The following is a 27,996-nucleotide window of genomic DNA, read 5'->3' as shown; positions in this document are numbered from 1 at the left end:
ACAGTGTGGGCTTGTTATCAGGAGCTTGTGGACTGCTGCTTGCTGGACAAGAGGCCTGACACGCTGCACATGAGCTGACTTGACTACTGCAACTTGCCATTCCCTGGACCCCGTGTGACTACGCCTGCTACTACAGCCATGCCATCCTATGCAGTTTAGAGAGAACCCCTTCTGCGTTCTGCTGTTTTTGACCAGGTTACAGATTTCTTAAATGGCTGAGGAGGTTTTAATTCCATCGTCCAGGAGAGTCACATCGGTAAGTTCAGACCGGCTGTACAAACAAAGTTAGATCCAGAGCAAGAACCGTCAGATGTCTGATCCCCTATTGCTCTAGACATGGATTCCAAGCACCTAATAGCATTTACTACCAACTTTCAAACTTGTAGTCCTGTACTCATAAGTAGATCAGGAGCTGCACTGAATAAGATCTTGTGACATTTTTAAAGTTGGTCATTAAACGGATATTTGGGTTTGACCTAAAATTGGAGACATTTTCAAATTATAGATTTGAAAGTCAGACAATGTTATTGGTCATTTAAGAATAACCAATTAAAGGAATGACAAATGAAAATCAACAAATGATCTGACCTGGTTTATTTTAAAAACGTTTTATACATTTACAATATTTTATCAACTGTTCTGTTTATTGTGTCATTCTTTGAATTCACATCAAAACCAGTGTATATCTTAATTAAATCAGTTTAGAGTTAAAGAATCATTCTATACTGGTAAATTAAATAGTTGATTTACGTTAAAAATCCAAACCAGGGAGCTCAGAGGTTTGATAATTAGTTTGAGGTGCATCATGTTCAGGTTGCTGTACATCATTCTTCCTGTGTGTGTCATTGTTACAAACCAACACACAGCATTTTCATTTTCAACCATGCTTTTAAAAACCTTAAAGGCTACAGGAATGTAATGTGGGCTTCTTTTGAATATCATAACAACTCTTGTATGCCTTTAGACTTAATGTTAGATTATAGATTACAGACAATATGGTAAGTAATGCAGCAAGTTTAAGTAATGATTTGTTAGCCATAACAATGAGAGAAGTGATATCAGCCATACATTAGTATATGGCTAATAATAGACCTGTGTGAAATATAACTCCTTCTCTGTAAGGTTGCATTCATTCAAGCAGTATTCAACATGCTATTGATTTGTTAAATAACATGCGTGTGTTTTTTGTGGTCTTCTGACAGAATATACAATATCTTTTATCTGACTAATCATGCAAAGTCAAGTTTATGTAGTGCTGGACTGTACACTGATTCATGAGAATGCATGCAGGACTTTGTTTAGTGATAGACTGGTAGTTAATGTTTAACAGTAAGTAGCATGGTGAAGATCCACATGGTTACAACCTTTAAGCAGAAATGATTGAAGACTAAAGATGCAAGAGCAAATAAGTTAAAGTATTGGCCTATAGGAAGCATGATGATTGACTAAATACTGTATAGAATGGCAGTATGACAGTCAATAGGTCTTTTGTAGATGTTTTATCAATATTTATATAGCCTACATCAGAATAACTAACATAGATGTATTCAGTCCACATTCCAGAAGCAAATTCTCCCAACTGTGTCTTTTTCAGAAAATGGCAGCATCTGTTGTTGGTTTTATCTGCCAGAGCAGGACATATCTCTCTGTTAGAAATGACAAAGACCTTTGAGCGATTGAATTTGAATGGTTATCTGTAAAGAGCAAGCAGACGTAAAGTAGCCTCTGAGGGAGGAGGTCTGGATGGATGGAAAAAAAATCATGTGACTTCTAAAACAGAGACCGCTTTTCAGTTCCACATTTAGCCATGCTGGTGGCATGCCAATATGAATGGCAATGTCCGTGTGTTGGTTGGTTCTATCATTTGTTCCGGAATTAAGCATCTTGATAACCTTTACGTGAATTTCCAGGAGATGTTGAACAGCTGCACATGGTTTGCAGATGATTTATCACACTGACTTTGATGTTTCCTCACACTTCCTCCAGTGACATCATGAGGCTGACTTTTGTGTGTTTGATTAAAATATCTCAACAGCTACTGAATGAATGACATTGAAATTACATGTTTTCATGGTCCCAAAAGAGGTTTTGCCAAAGCTTGTTTTAAACAGGTTTTTGGTTCACACTGTCCGCAGGTCAAAGTTTTGGTTAGGCTATTTAATACTTTAGTTTAGGATTAAAAAACGTGTAAAAATCATTCAACGGCCTTAGGTGTCCTTTACTTTGTGTTGATTGCAAATATCAATGCTAGCATGCTAATAATAATGAGATTATAAACATATCCCTCATAAGGGTCAACCTGTTTTCAGCCGGCATTTTAAAACTGATGGCTGATGTTTTAAACCAAAGTGACTTACAGTAAATGCATTCACATAACGCTGAAATGTATTTGAATCACAAAAGGATATCTACTGTATATCATCCAAGATTATGAACTACATCATGAGGACCTCAATAAGATGTCTATCTGTTTTTATTGGACATAGAGAATTCTTGACTGGTGAGTTTTCGGTCTGCAGCAAAAGATTTGTAGGGTTTCTGATGTCTATATATCATCAGGGAGCTTGTTACGCAACCACAGCAAACAGTTGTAAGTTTAGGCAGTAGCTGGTCCTTATAGTGGATGACAGGAAGAACAATTTGCAGTAGCAGAGTGTAGTGGATGGTCTGGGCTGTTTGGTGTGACTATGATTTGGTTGTAGGTCTGAGCCCTCCCTGTTAGCAATTATCAGTGTCTTCAATTGGTCAAGACCAGGGTTCAGTTTGATATCTATGTTTTTATAACGTACTATAGAATACCTTCCATCCTTCAACTTAATAATTAACTTGAAGTCACCTCGATTTCTTGTGCATACTTCATAAATCAGATTTACTGTGCTCTAGATCATCTTATTCACAAAATGTGTTCAGGCACAGTTTATATTTTGGCATTTTGAGTGGAAATTGAATTTATTTCTCTAGCAGATACTGGAAAACTGTGATTTTCAACCTTTTTATGTCTCTGCTTTTAGCTCCTGCAGAGTTGGCAGCCTGCCATGAACTTTGGTTAGGTTGCAGTGAAGAATGTGAAAAATGCCAACAAGAACATTCAGACTTGCACATTTAAATGTTCAATTCCTTTTTTTAAACTACCTCTATGTTTAAAACAACTCATATTCTCTCCTAAAAGGTGGAAATACATTAATCAGCTGGAAAGGAACAATGAGATTTTCCATTAGAGAGCTCATAATATAAATCTAAGAGCTCTTTGTGCTACAAAAAGTAGCCTTGTTGTTGCATTTTAAATCCACTTTCTGATTTTGACATCAGAGGGCTACATTTAGCAATCTTAATAGCTTTCTGGGACAGAAAATCTTGCAAAACACAAAACGATTGTGAAAAAGACCTCTGAAACTCTCTGTCAAAAATTTCATCTTTTACAAAGCTACTTTTCGAGCTTTTCTCGTGAACACCTGAGTGACCCAACCTGAAAATATATTTGACATATGCAATAACGTTAGATAAATAAAAAGAAAAATAGGAATAGTACCAACAACTGATGTTGAGAACCACATTTGACAACTTTGGTGCTCGGCCTCAATGCTCTCACAGTCTCCCATGTTGGGAAATTTGCAATTAAATTATGAGCATTAAGTAGCCTATCTCTTTAACATTCTGCAGCAAACCGTATTTGGGAACAGACAGACTTATGATTGGCAAAGTTAGCTTTAAAATAAAAATTGTATGCTGAGGAGCAGGACTGTGTCTTTGTTTGGTCTAATAAAGATCGAGTTTATCATTAGGCTATCTGCTCTATGTTATTACTGGACATTCTCTGCAAGAAATAGAGTCACAGCTTTTAACTCACTGCAATTCTCTCTACATATGCTCAATGATTAAATCCTGCTCTTTCTTCCATACATGTTGGGAAACCAGTTGGTGGATAATTGTGAAGATGCATGGCAACCAGCGTGTCTGGATATTTATAGTTGCTGGCTACTGCGTGACAGGTGCAACTGAAAAGTAATATGTTACTTAGTAACATAGGGAGTTACTGAGTAACAAATAGGCTAGAGGAGGACTGAGTAAGACGGGTGTTAAGCGACTCTCCATTAGATTAAAATTATAAGGCCTATACCGTCGGTTTGATTGCTGTGGTTCTATGGCTACTCTTTCGGAAAAGCCGCTTCCGCTTAGTGAGCCCTTAGCCATTGGACGAGCTGTGGCCAATGAAAACCCCGACGCGCGTGCTGAAGCGGAACCACCTGAAATACCACCGCTACAGGTAGCCTATCTCAACACAACTAAAATAATTAGACTAATTTGAAACAAGGTAGGCCTATCGCAAGGTTTTCCGAACTCCAAACGGCTTTGTGGTTGATGTGTCTGTAGCCATGCGGTCAGTGTTGTTGACCTACAATCAGTGAAAACACACTCCCGCACGTGTGATTCTGTTTTCTTCATGCACTTTATCAACATGACGTCAAAACAGGAACCGAATTAACAACAATGCATACTCAGAAAGACAAAGCAACATGTCGTTTGCATGTTTTTCTCTTTATTCCCGCGGGATCTTGTAGTTCTCCTGTGATGTGTCGTGGCTGCGCTGACGTCCCACAAACGGGTCCAGTGTGAATGGGCGCGAGCCGTCCTACGGAGCATAACGGGGGCGCGCACGGAGTATGTGTGAATTGGGGGTAAGGGAAACGTTTTGAAGACCCATATAGCCTATATGCCTGATTCCAGTGTTACATTGTCGAGCAGCTGTTGTGCTGTGCCAGCATTCGTTCGGCACCGGGGGTACAATTCGTTATAATTGATGATGCCAAATGAAATGCTGTCATTTACATATTAGGCCGAGTTATTGTTTAATATACTCTTTTTTAATTGTTTACTCCACCTTCAATACGGCCCATTTCTTTTCCTTACGTGCAACTTTGCCTACTTAAAGTAGGCTCTACATGTTCATTCTTCACACGTGGTGAATTGAAATGTTCTGTTTGATAATGTTACAACAATTCACTTAGCAGACGCTTTTATCCAAAGCGACGTGCATCATAGAGTAGGTACAACACTAATCCATTGATACACTGCTACAGTAGCAGCGGGAGCAATGCAGGGTTAGGTGTCTTGCCCAAGGACACATCAGACATGTTGCTGGGGATCGAACCTTTCGATCGAGAGGCGATGAATCTACCAACTGAGCCACAGCCGCCCACGGTAAAGCCTTGTTGTGTACTAGGATAAGCCTATGAGCTTTGTGATGCCAGATAAGGTATAAAAATGTTAAATCATGTTAAATACTGTGTTGTATGCACATCCTTCCTATTAGAAATAGGCTACTTGTGACTGTATGTGTTATTTTCTATCATAGCACTGTCTGGAGTTTGTGTGAGTTTTGTACTTCTCAAAGTTTTGTACCATATCAAACAGCATTGGCGTAATCATTCTCCTATGATGTCACTCAGAATGGTTTGGTTGACGTTTTTAAAACTTTGTAATCCCTCACTTAAATAGTTGTTTTTAATAGGCTACAAAAACATTAGTTATATTCAAGAACTGAATATTTGTCACGGTTTGCACCTTTAATTTTAGTCATTTAGTTGAAAATAAACTGTCTGTTTCTCTTTGGAGATTTAACTAATTCTTGTTCCCAGATTTAATTTTCTTTATTGATTTCTTTCAATAAATGTGTCTACATTTCTTTTATTACTTTTGGACTCTTACCTGGTTTTACAGGACTTCACACAGGGTGGTGAGAGACGGCGGTGCTTTACTTAAATTACTTACTGCTAAAATTATTGGTTCTGGAAAATGTTTTCTGTAAAAAACTTCTCCCATCGCTTTGTGGCTGTAGCTTCTCGGCTTATTAGGGATGCTCCTGCATAAATAACCTTGTATCCAAAACTATTTATTGTTTTATGTAATTTTTATGAAACTGCTTTGTAGGTTGTGATACCTGGGTTTGTCTCCTAAATAACAGCACATATAGAACTGTTTACTGAGAACAGTTGATATACATATTGTCCCAGATTGGATTTTGTATGTACAACGCAGAGATAGGGAACTATGTGTGGCATGATGTGGCACAGACAAGGGTGAAGACATACATTAAAAGGCACATCTGCAATGTTATCATGTTTTTTAAATAAAAGAATAAAGCATAACGTCACAATCTGTGTTGAAAAAACTAAGAGTCTTTCTCTGGAAGAAAGTTGTATCATCTGCTCTTTTAACACATCTCTCCATCTCTCTGCAGCAACTGACCGGCTCTTTGTTGGCGGTAGCGTTCCTTTCATCCTTTGGGAGCTCCATGCTTTATGGCTACAACTTGGCTGTGGTCAACTCCCCCTCTGCAGTAAGACACACACACACACACGCACACACACACTCACTCACACATACACATCCATTGTGACCCAGTGTTGGATTATTAAGTTCCCAGGGGGGGTACATCCCAAGGGGGCCCTTAAGGTGTAAGATTCCCTACATTCCATACAGGGTTTTTGGTAGCATGTGTCCCCACTGATTATGTAATAAGTGAATTATCTTAAGAGTCCATTTGTTATCTTTAAAGGAGTCTTACTAAATAAGTTCTTATGGCATTTTTATATCTGCTAAGATAAATAGAATGAATCATAGGTGTTTGGTTTCTATCATAGTCGTATATCTAAATGTATGGAGTCGATCACATGGTGTATTTTAGAGAGGTGAAATTTCAAGGCTAACTTTTTGTCAGTTTATGTTGGTACAAACTGTCAGTGTGATTGAATGAGGTTTCTTATTTCTGGAACATAATCTGTATTTTCAGGTTTCACATTAGCTCTTAAGAATGTTGAAATGTAGATTTAGCTAGTGTTAGCCGATAAACTGCTTCAAGTAAAGCTTGGAAATGAACTAAGAAAGCCAGGGTGGATAATGTTTTATCTAAAGCCATCATTGAATGGTCTGCATTTTAAAATCAACAACATCAGTATTGAAAGAGTTTTTCTGGCAGCTGAGATACACCTGATGATGTTTGAGTGTGGGTTGAAAGAGCCTTCCTCACATCTTTGTCGTCTGCATTTGTCTGCCAGGCTTGCTACTGCAGTTAGGGGATTTGATCATGGTCCAACAACTCGTGCCATCACATGCTAAACTGATTAAGAGGCTGAGGTAAAAAGAAAAAAAAAGACATGGGGATTAGATTAGACAGGAAGCTGAAAATGTCAGAGGGAAGAAAGGAAAAGAGATAAAAGGAGTGAATTGGTATGGTCTCATGAAACCAGTATACCTTTGCCCCATGACACAAGAGACAAGGTTTCCTCTTTTAGCAGGACAATTTGTTCTCTTGTGGTTGTCAAACTTTTTTGTGTGAAGGCTCCCAAAACTGTTACATATAAGAACGAGGACCCATAGGTGTTGATATATTTTAACATTGAGGGTCAACTCTAAATCATTTAGAAGAATGTATCTTAAACAGCATGACGTTTATTTACAAAAAAATTCACAATCAAAATAGAAACGCATAATGTTTGATGAAATATTGTGGGGATTACCATAAAAAGCAAAGTAGCCAAAACCACCAAATCCAACATTGAAATTGTTAAAGGTTGCCCCAGCCATGTGTAAGCCCTCTACTAAGTAAGGGACTAAAGTGCGCATTAGCTGTCTGGCTGGCACAAGCAACTCAGCATTGATGTGTATCATCATGAGCTAGATTGATATTACATTTTACATGAATTAATTGAGTATTTGATAAGTTGGTGTGCAAGTTAAAAACGGTAATGTTGTACCAGAACAACTGTTTTAACAGTATAATTCTCACATTGTATGATTTACATCTAGGGCAGGGACATCTGTAACCTATATATTTAGCTCTTTCTTAGAGGTATTTGGTAACTTATGTCAATGGTTAATCTGATTTTATTTCAGTATTGTGTAAATCATGAATTATTGATAAGCTATGTTCGAAGTTTGAACTTGCACATGAACTTGATCCCAGCTGATAGTGTTTCTCAAAAGATTAGCCTGGCTGGCTCATTGAAAACCCTGTGATGTTTCTTCATAAGGACAGAAAATAACTAATCTGCAAACTGTTTGCATCACATGTTTCTTCTCTATGTCAAGCTGCTGTTGGCCGAGAAAAAAGCATGTATCTACTTTATCATGTAGAAAAGTCTATTACTGATACGCTGATAAAGTGCACAATCAAATATGAAAATCAACAGTCAAGGCTAAAGCATTATGAATATCAGAGTAACACAACTAGATTTCATTTAGGGTGAAGAGAGGCGGCCCCGCCCAGTCAGCGATGCTGCTTCTAGAAGCATGATGACAGACTGTTGTCGCATGAGTACAACTAAAGGAGAACCAACAGACTTTCCAAAACAAAACAAAGAATTTCTTTGCTAAAAGGACAATCATATAACATCTAATCGACTTTGCGATGCATATCATTACTCAGAGTTGATTACAGAATCTTGTCTTCAGATGTTTATCAGCACTTGTCTGCCGCTCTCCGTCTCACAGGCACTTGGTGGTGCAGCAGGTGGGGAGGGGGGAGCTGAGGGCTGAAGGGAGTTGTGTCCAAAGATAGAATTTGTTATGGTCTGACAATGTGCTTTGAAAGTTGCATAGTAGGCCTTTAATATAAAATATTATATTTGAAATCCCACATGCAGCATGTATTGATGGTTTGTTGAGAGGAATCATCTTGTTTTGGAGGTGTGCATAAAAGACAATCTGTCAGTATTGTTATTGCCCAACTACTTTTCTGGACAAAACATATCTATAACCTTCAATAATTATAAAATAATCTACAAAAAAGCTGGAATAAACTTTGAAAACATTCAGATAAGTGAAAATGTATATCTCCCCTGCCCAGAAAATACAGATGTATTAGCTCATAGCTAACTCTGGTACTGCTAAGTAGCTGTACACGGTCTCTATCAAAATAAACAATAATAATAAGCCAGCGTTACAGTATCACAGATTGGCCTTCAATAGGTTCCATTTGACATTTTAATTAGCTGTATCACTTTTCCATTAGCTGGTCAACCACTCTTAACTTGTAGGTCAAAGGGTTCAATTTGAGGTCCACTTCTTCTTTGTCTCTCGAGGTTCCAATTTGAAAATTTAATGCAATCTCATAAGTTCTATTTTCAGTGCCATATAGATGATTCTGGAATTTAACTCCACCTAAATTAAATAATAGGCTAATGTAACTCAATAACTCAATAACTGTCTCCAACAGATTTAAAACTAAGTTCATGCATGATTTCCATTTCCAGTAAATGTAAAACTCACGAGTTATGTTTTGGATGCTACTGTCAAAATAAATAGCTGAAGGAGTACTGTTAACAGTCAACGCAGCTCAGAGCATAGCCGTTGGTTAACTTTAAACTGGTGGTCTTTGATTTGTCATAGGTCATATAACTATAACAAAGCTCCTGAAGCCATGTAGATTTTTAAACCTTGGCACAACTGGCCAGTCTCTAGATTATCTGCTTTCACCATTTCAGAAAGTAACAAAAATAGTATGACATGACTATACATATTAAATATTCTGAATATTAATATAGCAAAAGTCAAATGTGTTAATATATTGTGGAGTAATTACTTCTTAAAATGTGAGTGTAGTCGAATTCCTTCTGGAGTTGTTTTCATTTTGTGTGGACAGGACAAAGCTTCCTCTTGCTTGTTTATGTTTGGCTCAGAGGCTCAAACATGTTTCATACATGCTTTTCTTTTTTCAAATGACCCCCTCCCTTCCAACTGTTAGCCTTGTCACCACGTCGGGAAAGAGACAAGGCCCCGCCCACAAAGGGACTCTGTTGGTTCAACTGATGGATTACTAACATACTTACCAAACCAAAGAAAATATTATCATTGGTCTAAAAATACCACCAAATAACAACTCTGAGATGCATATCATTACTTGAAATTGATCGCAGACTCTTGTTTCCTGATGTTTAGCAGTCGCCTGCTGCTCTCACTGCCTCACATAAATCTGAAAGAGAAAGAGCATGAGAGGAGCTGGGATAGTGAAGAGACAAGAGGGGAGGGGGTAGCAGAGGGATGAAGGAGGTGTGTCTGAAGAGAGCATTTATTTACGTCTGAAAATCTACTTTTGAAAGTCACAAATTCATCCTTTAACATAACACTACAGGGCATTTGGACTACTTTGCTTTGTCTTATTGAAGTATAAAGTTTTGTTTTACCATGCCTGTGCCACCTCACATAATGTCTTTTACATCCCACATCCCGTTTACACTGTGTCTTCCTTTTTTAGTACATAAAGGACTTCTACAACCAGACAGTGCTGAATCGAAATGGAACAGGACTCACTGAAGAGACCCTTACCGTCATGTACTCTCTTACTGTGTCTGTCTTTGCCATTGGAGGTATGCTGGGCTCCGTCATCGTGGGTATGCTTGTCAGCCGCTTTGGCAGGTAAGACATTTGTTTTCACAGACTGGTCATTCAAGATTTTAGACCAGTTATACAGCAGTCATTGTTGCTGTCAATAGATTATGCCTGCAATGTCAATATAATGTGTTTTTTGTGAAATATGTACTGTACAGTTTGACAACAAAGAGGTAAACAGTGTCCTCAGCAGCCCTCACAGATGTATTTGAAAGTTGACCCTGCACTGTCCTGACACCCTTAAAACCCTTCAGGACCATCTAACCACAAGAGTGGATGGTGGCCAGTTGGCAGTGCCAGCCTGAGAGACACTCAGCAGCATCTGGTGCTGCCCATGACATCAACACCTTAACACACATTGCTACTACAAGGGCCATAAAGATACTCGCATTATTCATCACAAATTCACAAAAAAAATGGGTCCAGTTTATGTTGGATTTAATTTCCAAAGTGAATTATGTTGAGAAGCACAAGACTGGGAGAATACTGTAGACACGCACAGACACACGCGCACACAACACACCGCACACACTTAACACTGGCACAAAACGCACTAGATCAGGGCATTCTATCAATCATGACTCCCCCCAACCCGTCCTTTGGTAATATGTTGTCCTTCAGAGTACACTTTCATCCTTTTGTCCCCATTGCCCTCCAAAAGTATACTAGTCCTCAAAGTGCAGCGAAAAGTTCTTTTACCTTCACTTCAAATCAGCTGAGAGCTCTTATGCTCCAACATTTCATTGAACTTCAGTGTTGATTAAATGCAAATGAAAAGCTTGCAATTTATAATCCTCTATACAGGCTGAACAAATTTTTCACACACTGGTGTTTTATGGCTAATCACAGCTCATGACCACCCTTGTGAGTTGTGTTGGCGTTTTATGGCTTAGAAGGACTTATACAGGCACACAGGTCTATCGTCATGACTGTGTGTGTATATCACGTCCATATACTGCTGTTGGCCTTGCTGTTTCATTGACCTTTGGGTCATGTGATTTTATGTATATTCATGACAGGAACACCTGTGTGAGATTATAGTTTATAGTTTGTGGATAAGTATTAAACACACTCATTCCCCAGAGGCTGGTGTTCAAGTTAAGCTGCCAGGGCCTGAACATCACCTTTTCATAAATTAACTATTTTAAATAGTATAAATGAACTGCACTGCACTGCACTGAATAGAATAGAGATTGAAAACAATGCAGTTTCTGTATTTCTTTCTCTAAATGTCTGCCTTCTGCATGTGTGTACTTTCAGGAAAGGTACAATTGTAAACACAACATTCCTGGTGTTTATTGGTGGATCACTCATGGGCTTCAGCAGGATATGTGGTTCACCTGAGATGGTCATCGTTGGCCGTTTTATCACAGGAATTCACTCAGGTATAGTCACTCACACATAAACACAGAGCTTTAAAACAAATGGACCCAATAACAAACACATTTTGGCTTGTACACTGTACAGCCAAATGTTTGTGCACACTACTATTCAAATTAAGTTAAGGTGTTTTCCTTTTTTTGAAAATGTAACATTGTTGTGCACAGAGCCAGTTCAATAAAGTAATGCTGCTCCTTGTATGCCTTGTAAGAACTTAACTGGCCTGCACAGATCCCTGACCCAGATCAATCTACCTTTGCGATAAACTGGGACATCTTCTCTGAGCAAGACCATCTCACCAGATATCACTCATTTTTCTGGATTGGGAGCAAAATCCTGTAATCCTGCCAGGTTCAACTCTTGCAAGAAAGCCTAAACCTTGAAAATGGTCTAATGGCTTATCTGTGTAAAAACTGAAATTTCCCCTTGCGGGGATCAATAAAAGTTAATCTTAATCTTAATCTTAATCTTAATCTGTAAGGTGTTCTGTGTGTGCTACTGGTGTCAGATGCTGAAAAGTATCTATGCCAGCCATCTAAAGTGTTGCCAAGAGAAAAGGAAAGAGGTGAATGAAGGGTCACAAGAAAGAGAAGTTAGCTAGGCTGGGACAACACTCAGCAGAACACTCAGTGCAATCTTAAACTAGTTAAAATACTGTATTTATTGCCATATAATTGTTTTGTTGATTGATTTCTTATAATAAATAATGATAGACTAAATTCCATGTCTTCCAAAGACATTGTTCAGTCAAACAGTCACCCTAACAAATATTGCAAAAGCATACAGCAAATTCTCACAATCAAGAAGATGAAACCAGCAAATATTTGGCATTATTTTTATGCATGACTTTGATGGTTTATTGATTATCAAAATTATAAGCAATCAATCTCTGAGGCTGAGATGAGTTGGTAGAGCTCTTGTCACCATTAGGCTCTTGGACTGTTTACATGTTACTCTTCAAAGTTTTCAATTAGAAACCTTATTTGAAAACATTCATCTTCAGCACTTCTTTCATCTGTGACCTGTAAAAATGTTCTTGTATTCTTACAGTGTCCAAATACTTTTGGACTTTTAGGGTCTTTATATCTGCTCTGTTTGTGCAGATTCCCCATATTTTTCCTTGTGTTGAATAATAGTAATTGGGCATTTTAACAAAGTAGTGCATTGTTTTATAGGTCTTCCTCTTTTTTTCACTTCAGGCATCTCTCTTAGTGTTGTACCAATGTACCTGGGTGAGATAGCACCTAAGAACCTACGAGGTTTCCTGGGTCTTGTGCCAAGTATCTTTATTGGCACCGGAGTCTTCCTCGCCCAAATTCTTGGCCTACATGAGCTTCTAGGAAAGGTAATGAACACTGTTTCCTTTTGTCATTGTTAAACCTCAAATGCAAAGGTTTTGAACCCTCTAAACTGGGTACTTATAATTGATAAAGAGTTTTACTAAATGCTAAATCTGTCTCAAAACGTCAGACTTTCCCCATGGTATTAAGTTTTCCTGTAGTTTTGTAACTAATGTTCTCATTGTAAAAAAAGTTAAAACGCTTAACAAATCTTTTTGTTAGACTTTTAACTGATTGAAGTTCAAGTACCTGAGCCTTAACCAAGAAGTCCTGAAGTTGACAACGTTCATTATTATTATTTTTTTATTCAGATAAATTGCTACAGACATTAATACAATCAATGTATATTTTACCTGTAATTTTGATATTTCATCAGCTATCTCCATTATCAACATTAGTATCATCCCATTTATATTTCTAATGCTGATACTCTAGCCAATACACCGTCACTGCTGCCCATCTCAATATGATGGATTTAAGTAAGTTGTGTTGTTTTCATTGTTGCAGGAGGAGCACTGGCCCTTCTTTCTTTCAGTAGTGGTGATACCCACCTTCATCCAGTTGATGGCGTTGCCATGGTTCCCAGAGAGCCCCAGGTACCTGCTGATTGAGAAGCACAACGTCCATGCCACTATCACAGGTCAGTGTTGTTGCTCTGCCGCCCATCAACAATGGAAACTGCACAGGAAGAACACTGCATTTAACATTTTGAGAAAGAAAACAAATTATATTGGAGTATTATCCAACCTTATGGAGAAATGACTTCTGGTTTGTAGACAGCAGTAATACATTTGAATGTATTCCTTATTACTCACTATGGCAGTTTTTAATTATTTCTACCATCAAAGATCACATTGCAACTACAGGGCGCTGGTGGCGCAGTGGTTAGTGCGCACCCCATGTATGGAGGTCATAGTCTTCCAAGCAGGTGGCCCAGGTTTGAATCCTGCCTGTGGCTCCCTTCCCGCATGTCATTCCCCACTCTCTGTCTCCCTGATTTCAGACTCTATCTACTGTCCTATCTCTACATTAAAGGCACAAAAAGCCCAAAAATAAATCTTTAAAAAAATAAATCATATTTCAACTAAATAAGAGCTGCAGCTGTTCGTCTTTATTTTAGCAAGAATAAACGATACCAAAGCATAAATTATGTGGCAGAGGATCAGCATAAAGAATACAACTGTGTAGCTTGAATAACTTTATTTTAGTATCTTTCTATGTTGTATTGTAACCCTGTAGCATCCTGTTCTCTGTTTTTCAGCTCTGAAGTACTACAGAGCCAAGTGCAACATCCAGGCTGAGATTGAGGAGATGCAGGAGGAGCAGCGCTCCCTTTCATCAGTTGAGACGCTGTCAGTATGGAAACTGTTGCTGGATGACCGAGTCCGGAAGCAGGTGCTCTGCGTGGTGGTCATCAACATCGGCATGCAGCTGTCTGGCATTGATGCTGTAAGGACTCTTTCAAACTAAGTAATGTATACATTAAAACAAAGGGCTGTTGTTGATTTTTTGATGGAATCATGGAGTCCTAACATTTTCAAATTTCACCACATCTCAAGATCCTTATCCAGGGATGAAACCCCCCTTCCTATTTAAATGTCCATGTAAATATAAAGCATGGATGTCATACATAGAATATGGTATCAGCTCCAAGACAAAAAAGTTTGGTAAACGTTTGCAGCCTCAAATAGTTTGACACATTCTGTTCACCTGATGCATGTGCAGCGTACACCTTCTTTTACCCCCTGCCCTCACTTGATCTCTTGACTAAAGTTAACTCCAGAAAGAAATATTAAGTTCATTTTTTGCATTTGAATCTACCACTCGGTCATCAACTAGCTGTTACCAGATTCAAGTCCTTAATAAGTGGTCTTTATCCTGATAACGTGACATGCTGTTAACTGGTTTTTAAAAGACTTGAATGTGTGACTGTTGTGATAACTTAATCACTGAATAGTGATAATCACTTAATAATTGTGTAACAATCAGGAGCCCTGATTACATCAGGCATTAACATGTATTTTAAGAAAGACCATAAAACGATAAGAGATGGACTGCTCTTAGTATGTCTTGGCATCGGAATGCGTCTCCATTTACATATTCAGTGTCCAATTATGACTGAATAATCAGTGAGTTTCATCGTAAAAAACGTCAGTGGATGAAAAATATGATACAGAGTAACAGCTGAAAGAAGGGAAGAAGTGAATGTATTGATTTAATTTTAAACTGTCTTGATCAATAAGCCTATTGTTATTCTATGACTGAAAGTAAGGCAAGTCATCTTTCCCTCGGCAGGATTGTTGCCCTGCTTTTATAGACTGAGTGGCCTTTAATGTGGCCCTGGACACTTTTTGTACAAACTGCTTAACAAATGTGGCTTTATCCATCGAGGATCCATTCTGAATGCAGTCAGAGCTGTCCTCTTGTGATCGGGCCACGTGAGAAAAAAAGGAAATTCTGCTTTTCATAGAAACATCTTTGAAATTTGTTTTCAATAAGAACATTGTTAAGGGCCTTTATAAGCTAGATACATTAACATACAACAACACACCAAAACATCTCTAAAGAATGCTTGGGGTGCACTCAAAGGGCTATGGAATGGATTTGGTGTTTTCCATGTGCTTTGGTGACTGGTATCAGATATATGGATCTTCTTTTAATTTATATTTATCTGAAGGAATACAGTGCAGCTTGGTCAGAAGCAGTAAAACAGTATGGGTTGAATACTCTTATAAAGCAGTTACAGAAAGTGGAGACAACAAAGCATTCTTTGAGTTTGAAAATGTCAGAGTCTTTGCTGGCAGATCAGAGGTCTCTTTTACAAAGTATCCTTTGTAAAACAGTTCTCTGATCTCATTGTTGCACACCTACTTTACTAAAATTGTGGATGCCACTGGTGCGTATGTAAAAGATCAACGTTTTATGTCCAGTTAAATGATGTGCTGTTAGGGGTTGTGTTTGTGGAAAAAAAAACGTGTACAGGAGAAGGTTTCAACTGCTTGTTCAACATCAATGCTACCAATGCCTGAGGAATTTATCATAAAGCATTTATTTTCAGAGAAATTAAGCATTAATTCAAATACGTCATTCTCTCTAGACCTCCCTTAAACAAGCCCAAAATATTCCATCTGTTCTGTCTCTATATTCTTTGTATGTACATGCTTACCAACATCTGATGGCTGCCCAAAGTTGGTCTTTAGGCCATAGTTACAACCACACACACTGGCATAAACTCCTGAGTACAGTGTCAGTCAGATATCATAGATGAATGCACAGGGACTTTCTACTTGCAAGTCATTGCATGATGTTGCACTTGCACCAGTGCCAATTAGCCAATTGCAGATCAAATGGGAGGTACCCTTTGCAAGATGTTTCACCCCTTAAATCCCAAAACATCTCCAATCGGTGTCAGCTGCAGGGTTGTTACTGTATAGCTAGCTGCAGCTGACACAGATGGAAGAAACCATTTTTTTTCCTGGCTGCAAACATTTAATTTAGCTGTAAATATGGCCAGTTTTATATGGGCTGTCATGGAGTTTCACTGGCTCTATGAGGCAACCTTAAGTGGACACTTGAGAAACTGCATTTTTTTTTTTTTTGCATTGTATGGCATTATTTTTTTAATATTGCTGCTCCAGCCTAAATGTTCCCAGTCGCTCGCCTAGTTCTTTCTTCTCCTGTCCCTCAGTTCTCTTGTTCCGATGACAGAGAAGACTCTGAGTTTGTTTGTGAGATCAGTGGGGTAAACTCTCCAAAGATTTTTGTACTGACTGCACTACCAGTACCAGGATCTTCTGCCTGTTGACAGAATAGAATACATATTCTTCCAATTACTCCTTTCTTGATTGATAGGCTCTGGGACTTGACTGTTTTGTTTCCATCCGACATACTGTATATGTTTCTGGAATAGATTGATATTATGTTTTCAATTCTTGTTGGACTATGGAAGAAGTAGTGATCAAAGGTAATGAACTGGTGTGGGACTGATACTTAGGCATTTTCCAGGTTCAGCCAAACTACATGGAGATCTGATCGCTGTGGTAAATTGAATTCTCTTAACAAACATTTCATGTCTCTAACCAACACTTTATTTCTAATAGTTCTCTATTTGCTTTTACACTAATTTTTTCCACAGTGACCACTAACCTTGTTTCTTCCCTCATCTGATTGATCTAGCTTATCAGACAGACACTGAGATGGAAATAGGCCCAAACGATTCTTCATTGTTTCATGAGCTTTTTATGGTCTTCTGAATAAAACCAAAAGCTGATGTAATCATTTTTCTGCCTATATGATTAGCCAAATCCCCCCTCTGAATTATGCCCCAAAGATTCATTAATTATTCCAATGAGTACCAGGGCGCCCGGGCCAGAAAGTGCACACTGTAAGCACTGGTGCTGAACTCATTAGCACGCCGATCTCCAGGCTGTATTTTGAGCTGCTAATTAGCTCTGCAGTGCTGAAACATGCAGATACTCAGAGAAGAGGTATACAGAGGATAAAGAGGGTTGTGTTGATATTGATGGTGGTGATAATAGTCATGGAAACAGGGGTAAAAAAAATATATATATATGATGTATACTGTAATATATAAAAGTATGATAAAATGAATTTTAAATGAAGCAACAAACATTATCAATGATGATCACTGATGGTGAGGAGGATGAAAATGATGATGGGGACAAGAATTATAAAGATGACCTTGACAACAGAGTGGCTGACTAAAAAGTAATATTTATAATTGTGACCTAACTGTAACCCTAACCCTAATAATAATATTTGCGAAAAACAACTATCATAATGGTGATTATTAGAGAAGGGATGATCACAGTGTTTCTGTTGATCAAGATGGGTTTGATTTTAATGATTGTGAAGATGGTGGTGGAGATGGTGATTTAGTAATATTGGTGATAGTTTGATTCTGAGCATGATGCTGATGATGGTTATGATGGCCCTCATAGTAACCTAGTCAAGATGATGATGATGGGGGTGAATTTGGTAATATTTGCTCAAAATAGGTGAAAGTGAAAAATAATGTTGATGGTATTGTGTACATTATTGTTTGGAATGAGAATGCTAAGGGTGAGAATAGTGACACACATGTAAGCGGGATGACAGTGACCAGGTTGATATTGATGAAAAAAAACGTGATTATTAAGCAACCTTCTTGAGTACACTGATGTTATAATGATGGCAGTTGTGTTGAGGCATGTGGAAGATGTTTTAGTTGATATTAAGCCCTAAGTGCATGTGTTTCTGGCTCACCAGGGCTATGTATGTATGTATGTGTGTGTGTTTGTCCTGGCCAATTGTCTTTGTGTGCTGATCTACCTGGTCCGCTAACTTTCACCGTATGCTGTCTCCTGTTTATACACCTCATGTGTTCGCTTCCATTTTGATGGCCTGGTTTTATTATTCCTCTGCAGCGCTGGCTTTTCCTGGGACTTGAGGGTGTTGTATGTGGACCTACTTAGGAATCTTAGCCCTGCTTGTGAGATGCTTTGCATGTTGACCCATGTTAACAGACCTGGTGAACCAGTTTGTTCTATTGCTTCTGTTTTTACAAAAGCGTTAACTTTTGGTTCCGTTGGTTTGTTTGTTTTCAGTTGAACACCACATCAACCCAATTTTCTGTGTTTTCAGTCCTTTTACCATCTTTTTAAACATTATATTTAACTGGTTAAATGATTTTAGAAAGCTGCTAAAAGATTTTTTCACAACAAACAGCTATATTCATTTTGGTAAGATAAACACGTACCTCTCCAAAATCACGTATACACTTTAACTAATCATATATTCATTTTTAGTTCGGTAAAATGTTTCCACTTTTTTTTTAGCATCAATGCCAGCCAGACAGATTAAAAATGTACAAGTGATTCGTATGAGCTCTTTCATTCTTGGCGGTTAGTCGCTCTGCTCAGCCAGCATCAGTTGCTAAATGACCAAATAAACTAATCTGCACATCAAACATTCCAGGTTTAATTAATTATTCTACACAAATTTTAGATGGATGCATTGAAACTGTTTTAAAACACTTCTGAGTGTAGTATAATTAAAGTAAGTACAATGTAAATAAATATCTGGCTATTAGGAACATGAGATTTTGTGGGTTTCATTTAATAACGGCTTCAAAGAACCAACACTTTATTTCTGAATCGTTAGTAGAAGCAAGTTCAGGTTGTAATGTCAGTATTACATTCAGGAGATAACATTGAAAGCAAATGTTTAATTCCCATAGTATCAGTCATTTGCTTAGTTCAGTCAATTTTCATGTGATGAATGGCCGACCACAATTGTCATTACCAACATCTCTGTTTTAAGTGTGATGCTGTATTTTTTCTGTCTTGACCCTGATCAAAGTGCGCCCATTGGTGGATCTGATTAAAATTGATGACTCGTGATCAAATTGACAGATTTAACATGAACTGCAAAGCAAACCTGAAGAGGTTTGGCTTGTCTAAATGATTGCTGAAGTCTGATCAGCTGGACTGAGGAAATTGATTAAAACTTACTGATCTTTAAGTTTTTCCTTTGTCCACCACAGATCTGGTTCTACACAAATGACATCTTTGAGGATGCAGGTATCCCAGAGGCAGAGATCCAGTATACCACAGCAGGAACGGGAATCATAGAGATCATCGCAGGACTTGTTGGGGTAAACTTTCAAAGGAGAGATCGATATTAAACTGATGCTGATGCTGTTTTAAATTCAAGTTGCTCCTCGAAGGCCTTTATGAATAAATTGATGTGGGATTGGAAAATAGGAAAGTAAAGCTCCATTGCATTGATACTTGAAGCAGATTTCAAAAGCCATCCAGGTAACCTCTAAAGTACCAGTAAATGTAGAAAAATGTATTAACATTTTTTTATGTATACACTAGCTAAGGTGTAAAAGTGAGAACTTTTAGTTTCTGAGAACCTGGAACACAAACTTTTTCTTGATGAAAAATAGTCAAATAAAGATGTTGTTAGTTATCGTTCTGCATAAACTCTATTAAGGTTAAAATACGTTTCCCTATTTTACTGAGTCCATCACATTTGGTGGATTCAGAGCACAGGGGTCACAGAGCAGGCTAGATGTTCACCTCTGTTTCCAGTCTTTCTGCTTATGAAGACTGAACTTTTTTTTTATCTAGCCATCAGAAAGAAAAACAAATATCATTGCCTTTTCATTTAAGCACACTAGGCAACAAGTTTTTGTGTATATTCATTCGATGTTTGACAAGCTTTGTGTTTCCTCTTTTAGTGTTTCACCATAGAGAGGTTGGGCAGGAGGCCTCTCATGATCTTTGGTTTTACCATGATGGGCGTCTGCAGTGCTGGAATCACATTGACCCTGATTTTACAGGTTGGTTTGTGTGTGTTTGTGTCATGTGTATCACAGACTTAAAGATGAAGAAACTATAAGTAAGCAAATTTACACCTGAAACCAGTTGACTTCTGGATGTGCTAATAAATAATGGTATCTTATCGTAGCCTTACTGGTGTACTCACCAATACCAGTGGTACCACACTATAGGCTGTATCGGAATAACTAATAATCATCTCAAGATTCAAGATTTTTATTTGTCACATGCTCATACAATCTGTGATTTCAACTGAGTGGGGATGAACAGCTGTGCCTCAGTAATTTATCACAATTCATATACTCCAGCTTTGCCCTGAGGAACTATAAATGACAAAAGTTTAATTGTAGCAGCTGACTGAGGAGTGAATGAGTTTTGGAAAAGGATGGAGTTACAGTAAGTTCTCGATTACAGAAAACCAAAGTTATCAAACTGACTGTCTTGTGTTGTCCTGTTTCTTCTCCCTGCAGGGTCATTTACCATTTATGCACTACTTAAGTGTCGCCTGTGTGGTCGGCATCATTGCTGGTTTCTGTATTGGTCCAGGTTAGTTTTTCTTCTGTGTCATTTAAAGAACTAAAAATGCCATAAAATCGAAACACATTTTCTTATTCAACCCTTGTGAAAAAGACCTAGCTATGCAACACCAAAACCACGTGTTAGTGAAACCTCTTTTAATGCTTTGCACGACTTCAACTAATACTGTGTAAGCATATGCAGGGCAGGGGCTCCCCATGTCCAGTCCTGATTTGTGAACATTGAACTTGAGGGAAGTGAGGCAACATGTATGTGTCTAATGTCATCTGATCTTATTGAAGTCGTATTTTTTAAATCCAACTGACTTTTAAAACAAAGTTTGCCTTTTCCTGCCTTGGCCTATAGACCTATCCACATTCGATGTGTCAAACAGTACTTCAAACAGTAAGAGGTTGCTTTGTGTTATTAAATGGCTCCCTCTAGAGGCCATACTGTAAAAACTTAACAGAGGGAAAGAAAGGTTCAAAATGTGTTGAAGCTGCTCTATCATGTCATGTTATAAATTGCAGTTTTTTAAATCAATTAATCATTACATTATATATTACACAATTGATAGAAGCCATAGTTGTGTTGTACACAATACATGTAAATTGTTTCCCTAATTTTAAGCCAACACTGTTTTCCAAATCGTGTTACATTTAGTGATAAATATGCATATTTTATTTATTTTTTCTGCAATTATGTATGATGCAAAATATCTCTGTTCAATGCCCCCCTGTAAGATAGATAAATAACGCAGTTTCTTTGGTAGAATATTATAATGAAATATTAGTGGTATACAGTATTTGATATATGACTCTCATCTATATGCTGGCCTGACCAGTACCCCACAGGCTGATGCTGTTTCACTCTAATTAGCCTTTTATTTGCCTGTTTGCTGTGCAAGTTTATCTGTGGACATGAATCATAAAATCACGACCATAAATTATAGTTTGCATACACAAATATGTTACATGCTGGCCCACATATATTTTAAGAAAAATTACCCACACCTCAATTTTATGAAAAAAGACATGCTCACTGCTCCAAGTGAAAAATCATTTTTCAATTTCCACATGGCTCCAAGTTGATTCTTATTCTTATCAAAACAGTTGTTTAAGTACTTGGGTCACTTCAAATAATAATTAAAATATTCCACAATTAAGTACAATTGTGCTTTTTAAAAGAGACATCAGAACTTGACACCAGCTACGTTGTAGTTGAGTATGAATGGTAAAGTTATTAAAGACAAACACATTATGTCAAACATGATCAGCAGCTTATTGAAGTGACGTGCCACTTTAGCACATTGCTAACTAGCTTAGGCTATAAATGCTGTACTGTAGTGTGAGGCATCAGTTTACGAGCCACATACTTGTCCCTTTACAAAAACACGTCACTGATTTGAAACATTAAGATCACTTTATTTGTCATAGCTAATTACTGGAATTTAAAGCAATCTCTAGTGTGTTTCTGTAAAAAATTAACCTTTTTTGTTGTGATCTTTCAATAAAAATGTCACCAAAGTTATTCCAGTATTAGATTGAATCAAGGGTGCCAGACTGATTGTTATTGATGTTTGAATACTTTTCTTCTCTCCTGTTCCAGCTGGGGTTCCCTTCTTGATGACAGCAGAGCTGTTTAAACAGTCCCACCGCCCAGCTGCTTACATTGTAGGAGGATTGCTAAACTGGGTGTCCAACTTCACCGTGGGCTTCGTCTTCCCCTTCTTACAGGTGACAGCTTAATGCTAAAGAAAGCTACATGCTGTGTTGCTCTGTGCTAGCTCTTCTCAGTCCTGAATACTAATACCACTGGCTACACTCAAGCTTCTTTTAACTAAGAAGAATTTAATGTGATTAGAACTAACCCATCTGATGACTGACCTCCCACTTCGATATGTTCTAATCCTCATTCTTGTTCACTTACATTTTTGAAAGCTGCAAATGGAGGCTGTTACATTTTGGGACCTGTAATGTTCCTATAAAATGACTAACAAATCCCTCTTTCGTGATTCATGAATGATTGCAAAGCAGCTTGAAAGATCAAGTAATAGTTTAAAATCTCTTTCATGAGTTACATTTATTGAGTCCAGTTCTGAACTCCAGCCTACTTGAACTAACACAGTCTCACATAGGCCATATTTCAAGTTGAAATAATATAAAACATATTTCATAACCCGTAAACTATTCCTGGACAATAGCTTAGCTTAGCATTTAACCACTTCCTAGCTAACAATACAGTTTGTATCACACAATATGAAATGAAACATTTGAATTCCTAGCTGAAAATGAAGTTAGTTATGATGCATGATTTCTAGGCACCGCCACATCAAGTTTAGGAAAGTCGGAGATTGTGACTGTAAAGTGTGAAGCTGGAAATTGAGAGCTTTCTGAAAGCTTTTCCAAAGTATGATTACAATATGAATGTTTATTGTATCCTTCTACTACATCATGTCCGCCTGTTGCTATTCACCAATCAAAGCATGAATTCCTAAAACTTTCCCTTAGCTTTGGTCTGTGTTTTGAGCCCCCTCTGCTCTCATAAAAAAAAACTTAGGATTTACAATCATTGATCACCTGTAATGCCTGTTTGCCCACTGATGTGAGTTCTTAGTCAAATGTCAACCCCTTCATTATTCTTGTTTTTCTATCCTCTTCTCTCAATTCCCCCATGAATCTCCATCCATCTGCCACATCCGACCAACAGATGTCTGTGGGGTCTTACTGCTACTTGGTGTTTTCGGCCATTTGTTTCTCTGTGGCCATCTACGTCTACTTTTTCATCCCAGAAACAAAAAACAAGACCTTTATGGAAATTAGCCGCATGTTTTCTAAGAAAGAAGCAGTTCTGGAGTCCCAGGGCCTAATCCATGTGGACCAGCTGAAGCTGAAGAAGATGAACGGCTATGGTGGCGTGGAGTTTGACAGCTCTTCTTCTGTACCTTAACCGGGCTCCAAGTTCTCACTGAGACTTCAAAATCATTCATTACATTCTCCATTCTACACTTTCAAAATGTATACATTAACCAAAAATCACCTCACCTGGGGCCAGATGCATAAAACACTGGGTTGAATTCACAAATGGATTGTGCAGCCAACATTTATGCGAATGGAGCTCAATGCCAAACATGTCCAAATTCACAAATGCCAGAAAAAGAAGCCACAGGCAGTTTGAGTAAAATGTTTCAAAATGTTTTCTTTCTTAGCAGGTAAGTGTTAACTGCAGCACAGTATCCAGAAAGGGTGTCAGGGGCTCATAATCTCTTGTGATCATGATCCATTCTCCCTAACCACCGTCTGAATTTGATATGTTGACATTACTACTATTACAATCAGAGTTCAGTTGGTCTGGAGCTAACTAGAGACAGGGCCTGCCACATGAACACATACTCATAAGTATCTCACAGACTTGCTGCATTAAACATTGGAAACTTGTATTAGATGTGTTAAGTCTGGGTACAACATTAAACTGGAAAATAGAGATGTCCTGAAGTGGCCCTAAAGTGTTAAAACAATGATATTTCATAAAACACAATAACATTTCCAAAAAGGAAAACATTACACAAAAACTAGACATTTCACAACATCTCAGATCTGATGTGCTTTGCACAGAAGTGTCTTCTTCATGAAAGCACACATTTCACAAATCACATTTACATTTCAAAAAACACAACAGAAGAGGAAGGAGCAATTACTTAGTTGTAATTATCACATAGCCCATCCCTCCTAACTTTGTTACTGCTGTAACATAGACTGCAGGACTGCAACTCCAAGAGCTTTTCTTTGTGTGAGAGTGCCCCCTAGTGCAATGAGCCAAATGTGCAATGAGGCAACTCTCTGTCCACCAGCTTATGATTTTTAGGGAACATTTCACCCAAATGATTCTAAGGTTTATTCAATCAAAATACATTTTCCTAAAGTGATTAATGAATAAAACTGTGTTTCTCAATATAGTTTTAAAGGGTATTTCACTCAAATACAAATTTCTGTCAAATAACCTTTAGTTTAAAAGAGACATGTTTATAAAGTTTGGGCCCTGTTTAGAATAGTTTTTAGGGCTAAATAACCTATAGGTTCAAAATGTCTCCAGTTGATTCATTCAGCTGACCATCGTGACATTGGCTGCTATGTCTTCTTTTTGGGAAATTTCAGCGGCAAAAATAAGCACTTTTAAGTGGACATGGCTGCATTTGCTCCTACAAAATTATGTGGAGCCATTACAGCTTAGGCAACTCAAAAAAACATTTTTTTACCTATTCGTCATTAAGACTTTTTTGCAGTCATCCAATCGCTAGGCGGCATTGTCTTGAAAAATAGGGGTTCCTTGAAAAGCGTGAATGAATATCAAATATTTTTGTGTTTAATGAACATAACGTCAGGTATTGTGAAATATTTGTGTCTTGTGAGTTATAATTCTTTTTTTTGACATTCAGGGCCACTATACTGTGTCCCATCCCAGCACGTCTTTTCTACGTGAATGAAATGGAGCTCTGTCTCAGAGAGCAGCTCTCACAGCAGAGAGTCAAGCTGCTGAAAATGTCTCCACAATCAGATCCATAACAAAAGCAAATTGAACTGAGCTGCAATTTCTATGAGCATGGTTGTTATAGATTATTGGTGCAATATTATTGAAACTGAATATTAAGACAAGGCAAGTATCAGTCGTTTAAGAAGTTACTGGTGCCATTAGTGACTGTCCTGTCCATCTGAATTTGCCCCTCCATCTAGCTTGTACACCTGGCTGTATTTAAGAATATAGATATGTGTTCACTCTCAAGAGTCTTTTGTCAGTGCTTCACATTTCAAGATATAATTAAAAGGTGGATATATTATTATATACAGGGAAATAATGGCTTGAATGTATATAAAAACAATGTCTAAATTCAATAATGACTCATAGATCATAGACATATTTTGAAAAGTCAGGTTCAAAAAAAATCTGTGAAATTAGAAAATAACTAAAAGAACTGTTGTGATGAGATTAAAGTTTATCAACACAGGGAAATAATGTCTTGAATGTACACAAAAAGTTGAAGTCTTTATCACTTACATAATCTATTTGCACTTTTGAGAGACATTTTAAGGAACAATTACCCCAAATTAATAACAGTCAGAGATATAGGGACACAACATAATCATTATTTTACTCAGAGGCTACTGTCATGACCTATTTTATCTTCTCATCACATTTCCTTTAAACTCGTGTACCCAGGGTCACATTCTTATTGCATTATTTACTTTTTAAATAGAAAGGCATACCATGCTTTATTTGTGTCTGTATTATTTATACATCTGGCCCCTGGACTCACTAAAGCTGGATTTGTTGCACATGTTGAAAACTTTGCTGAATATGCATTACAGTTCTAGTATTTACCACTTTTCAGTTATTTGTGTTTGAGCCATTTAAGTACAGTTCCAGTTATTTTAAACTTGGGTCTTATTTTCATTGGTTTGTTCATTGTTCCTATCTATATCAATAGCACAGTGTTCACAATAGTAATGGTTTTGGATTCACAGCATCATTTTTATTTATTTTTCTTAAAGTCAGTCAAAGAAATAATTGACCAACTTGTTTTGTAGACTGACTTCCATCATCTCTTACCCACTGTGCTCAACTTTCTAGTTAGGAGTGTGTATAAGTATTTAATATGGAGATCTCAGAAATTCATTGATGAGTAACTTGTCAAGTTGTTTGGAATGGTGCACAAACATGCATAAGACCTAAAAAAATATGCCATTATTAACCATCAGACAAGCTTTCACTGCAAATAATTTTTTAAAGAAAAAGGATTGCTTTCTTGTAACGTAACCTTTATTTTTTACGTTCTAGTTGTTTTAGAAAGTTATAATATTGAAGTCACTTAAGTGATTGCCAACATCTCAAAAAGCGAATGAGACCAGACTAAATGAGCTTGATATTAAAGAAACTATCAGACTAAGCTCTGTAGGCAAGATTAAGAATGAAGACCACTAGCTGCAAGCCACTATAGATAAACTGTTTGAAAGATTACACTGCTGAAGTTGCAAACATGATTGTCAGTTTGGTAACACACACTGGAACAAAAACAACCCCATGTCTGTCAGGATAAAGATTTTGGGTGAACTCCAGTGTTGGAAGTCTGCGGACACAGACACAGCAGCTTGGAAAAAAATGTGTGTGCATGTGTTTGCAGAATTCATATTTGAGAGAAATAAAACTTTAAAAGATATATTTCTAATCTTTTGTATATTAGAATAAAATCATCTATTGTGTGAAACTGGGTTATTTATGCATGTTTGAAGGACATACTCTTTTTATTTTAAGTTTTATTATTACTTGTTGTACTTTCACTTGTAAGTTAATAAAATTCCTCACCAGCTCATAGCTTTTAGATAACAGTTATTTTCATGGCTGTACCAGAGTACTCTGTATTATGAGCATTGCAATAAAGTGTGCTTAAATATATCTAGTACTGACAGCAACTTCTACATTCTTTAAATACATGCCATGAAAATATGCGTAAGCTTTTTTTCATTTGTTGAAAGATAACTACATGAATGAAATGATATTGAAAAACTGTGGCTTTGTGTTTTTTTATTGGTTAATACTGTCAAACATAGTAAATGGTCTCTTCAGTATTGTAAATATCTATGTTGTAAATAAGACGAAAACTATAAACTGCACAACTGTCATCATGAAATATATTTCACAAAACAAAATATATTCTCCCTAGCTGGTTCTGAATTTTGAAACACCTATGACTGACTATTTAATTGGTTCAAATTTAACAACAGCCTGATCATTGACAAAGTTTAGGACTGAAGAATGTCATAGTGGGTCATAGTGAGTGTAGCCACAGTAACAACAGTCAGACCTGAGGACCAGTGTTTGGAGTCCTGCTGCATGGTTGGTTTTACAGAGCCATAAGTGACAATACTTGAAAGAGAGGGTGAAGCTGGAGAAGACTGGGTGGTAAGAAAATGCTAAATTATCAGCCAATTCCAGCGTTAGTTTAGTCAAGCCCGGCGCAGTCTAGGTCTGTGAAG

At 37.5% G+C, this 27,996-nt stretch overlaps 1 protein-coding gene across 3 annotated transcripts; it reads left to right on the top strand.

The window, feature by feature from the left end:
• On the top strand, positions 1 to 27,527 carry slc2a15a (solute carrier family 2 member 15a). 3 transcript variants are annotated; one of them, XM_065959745.1, is made up of 12 exons: positions 1 to 256; positions 6,239 to 6,337; positions 10,253 to 10,413; positions 11,647 to 11,771; positions 12,966 to 13,111; positions 13,614 to 13,746; positions 14,368 to 14,555; positions 19,651 to 19,761; positions 20,353 to 20,454; positions 20,923 to 20,998; positions 22,577 to 22,704; positions 23,678 to 27,527. In XM_065959745.1, exons 1-12 carry the CDS (start codon positions 212 to 214, stop codon positions 23,915 to 23,917), a joined length of 1,554 nt encoding a protein of 517 aa, XP_065815817.1. In that variant the 5' UTR covers positions 1 to 211; the 3' UTR covers positions 23,918 to 27,527. The 3 variants fall into 3 exon arrangements, with proteins under 3 accessions (XP_065815817.1, XP_020493915.2, XP_029133968.1); XM_020638259.3 differs by lacking the exon at positions 1 to 256 and adding an exon at positions 4,061 to 4,264; XM_029278135.2 differs by lacking the exon at positions 1 to 256 and adding an exon at positions 4,277 to 4,676.
• The last annotated feature ends 469 nt before the right edge of the window (positions 27,528 to 27,996 follow it).

This window comes from Labrus bergylta, chromosome 10, assembly GCF_963930695.1.
Source record: "Labrus bergylta chromosome 10, fLabBer1.1, whole genome shotgun sequence".
NCBI classification, from domain to species: domain Eukaryota; kingdom Metazoa; phylum Chordata; class Actinopteri; order Labriformes; family Labridae; genus Labrus; species Labrus bergylta.
The sequence above is the reverse complement of the archived record's forward strand: the minus strand, read 5'-3'. Positions and strand labels throughout refer to the sequence as shown.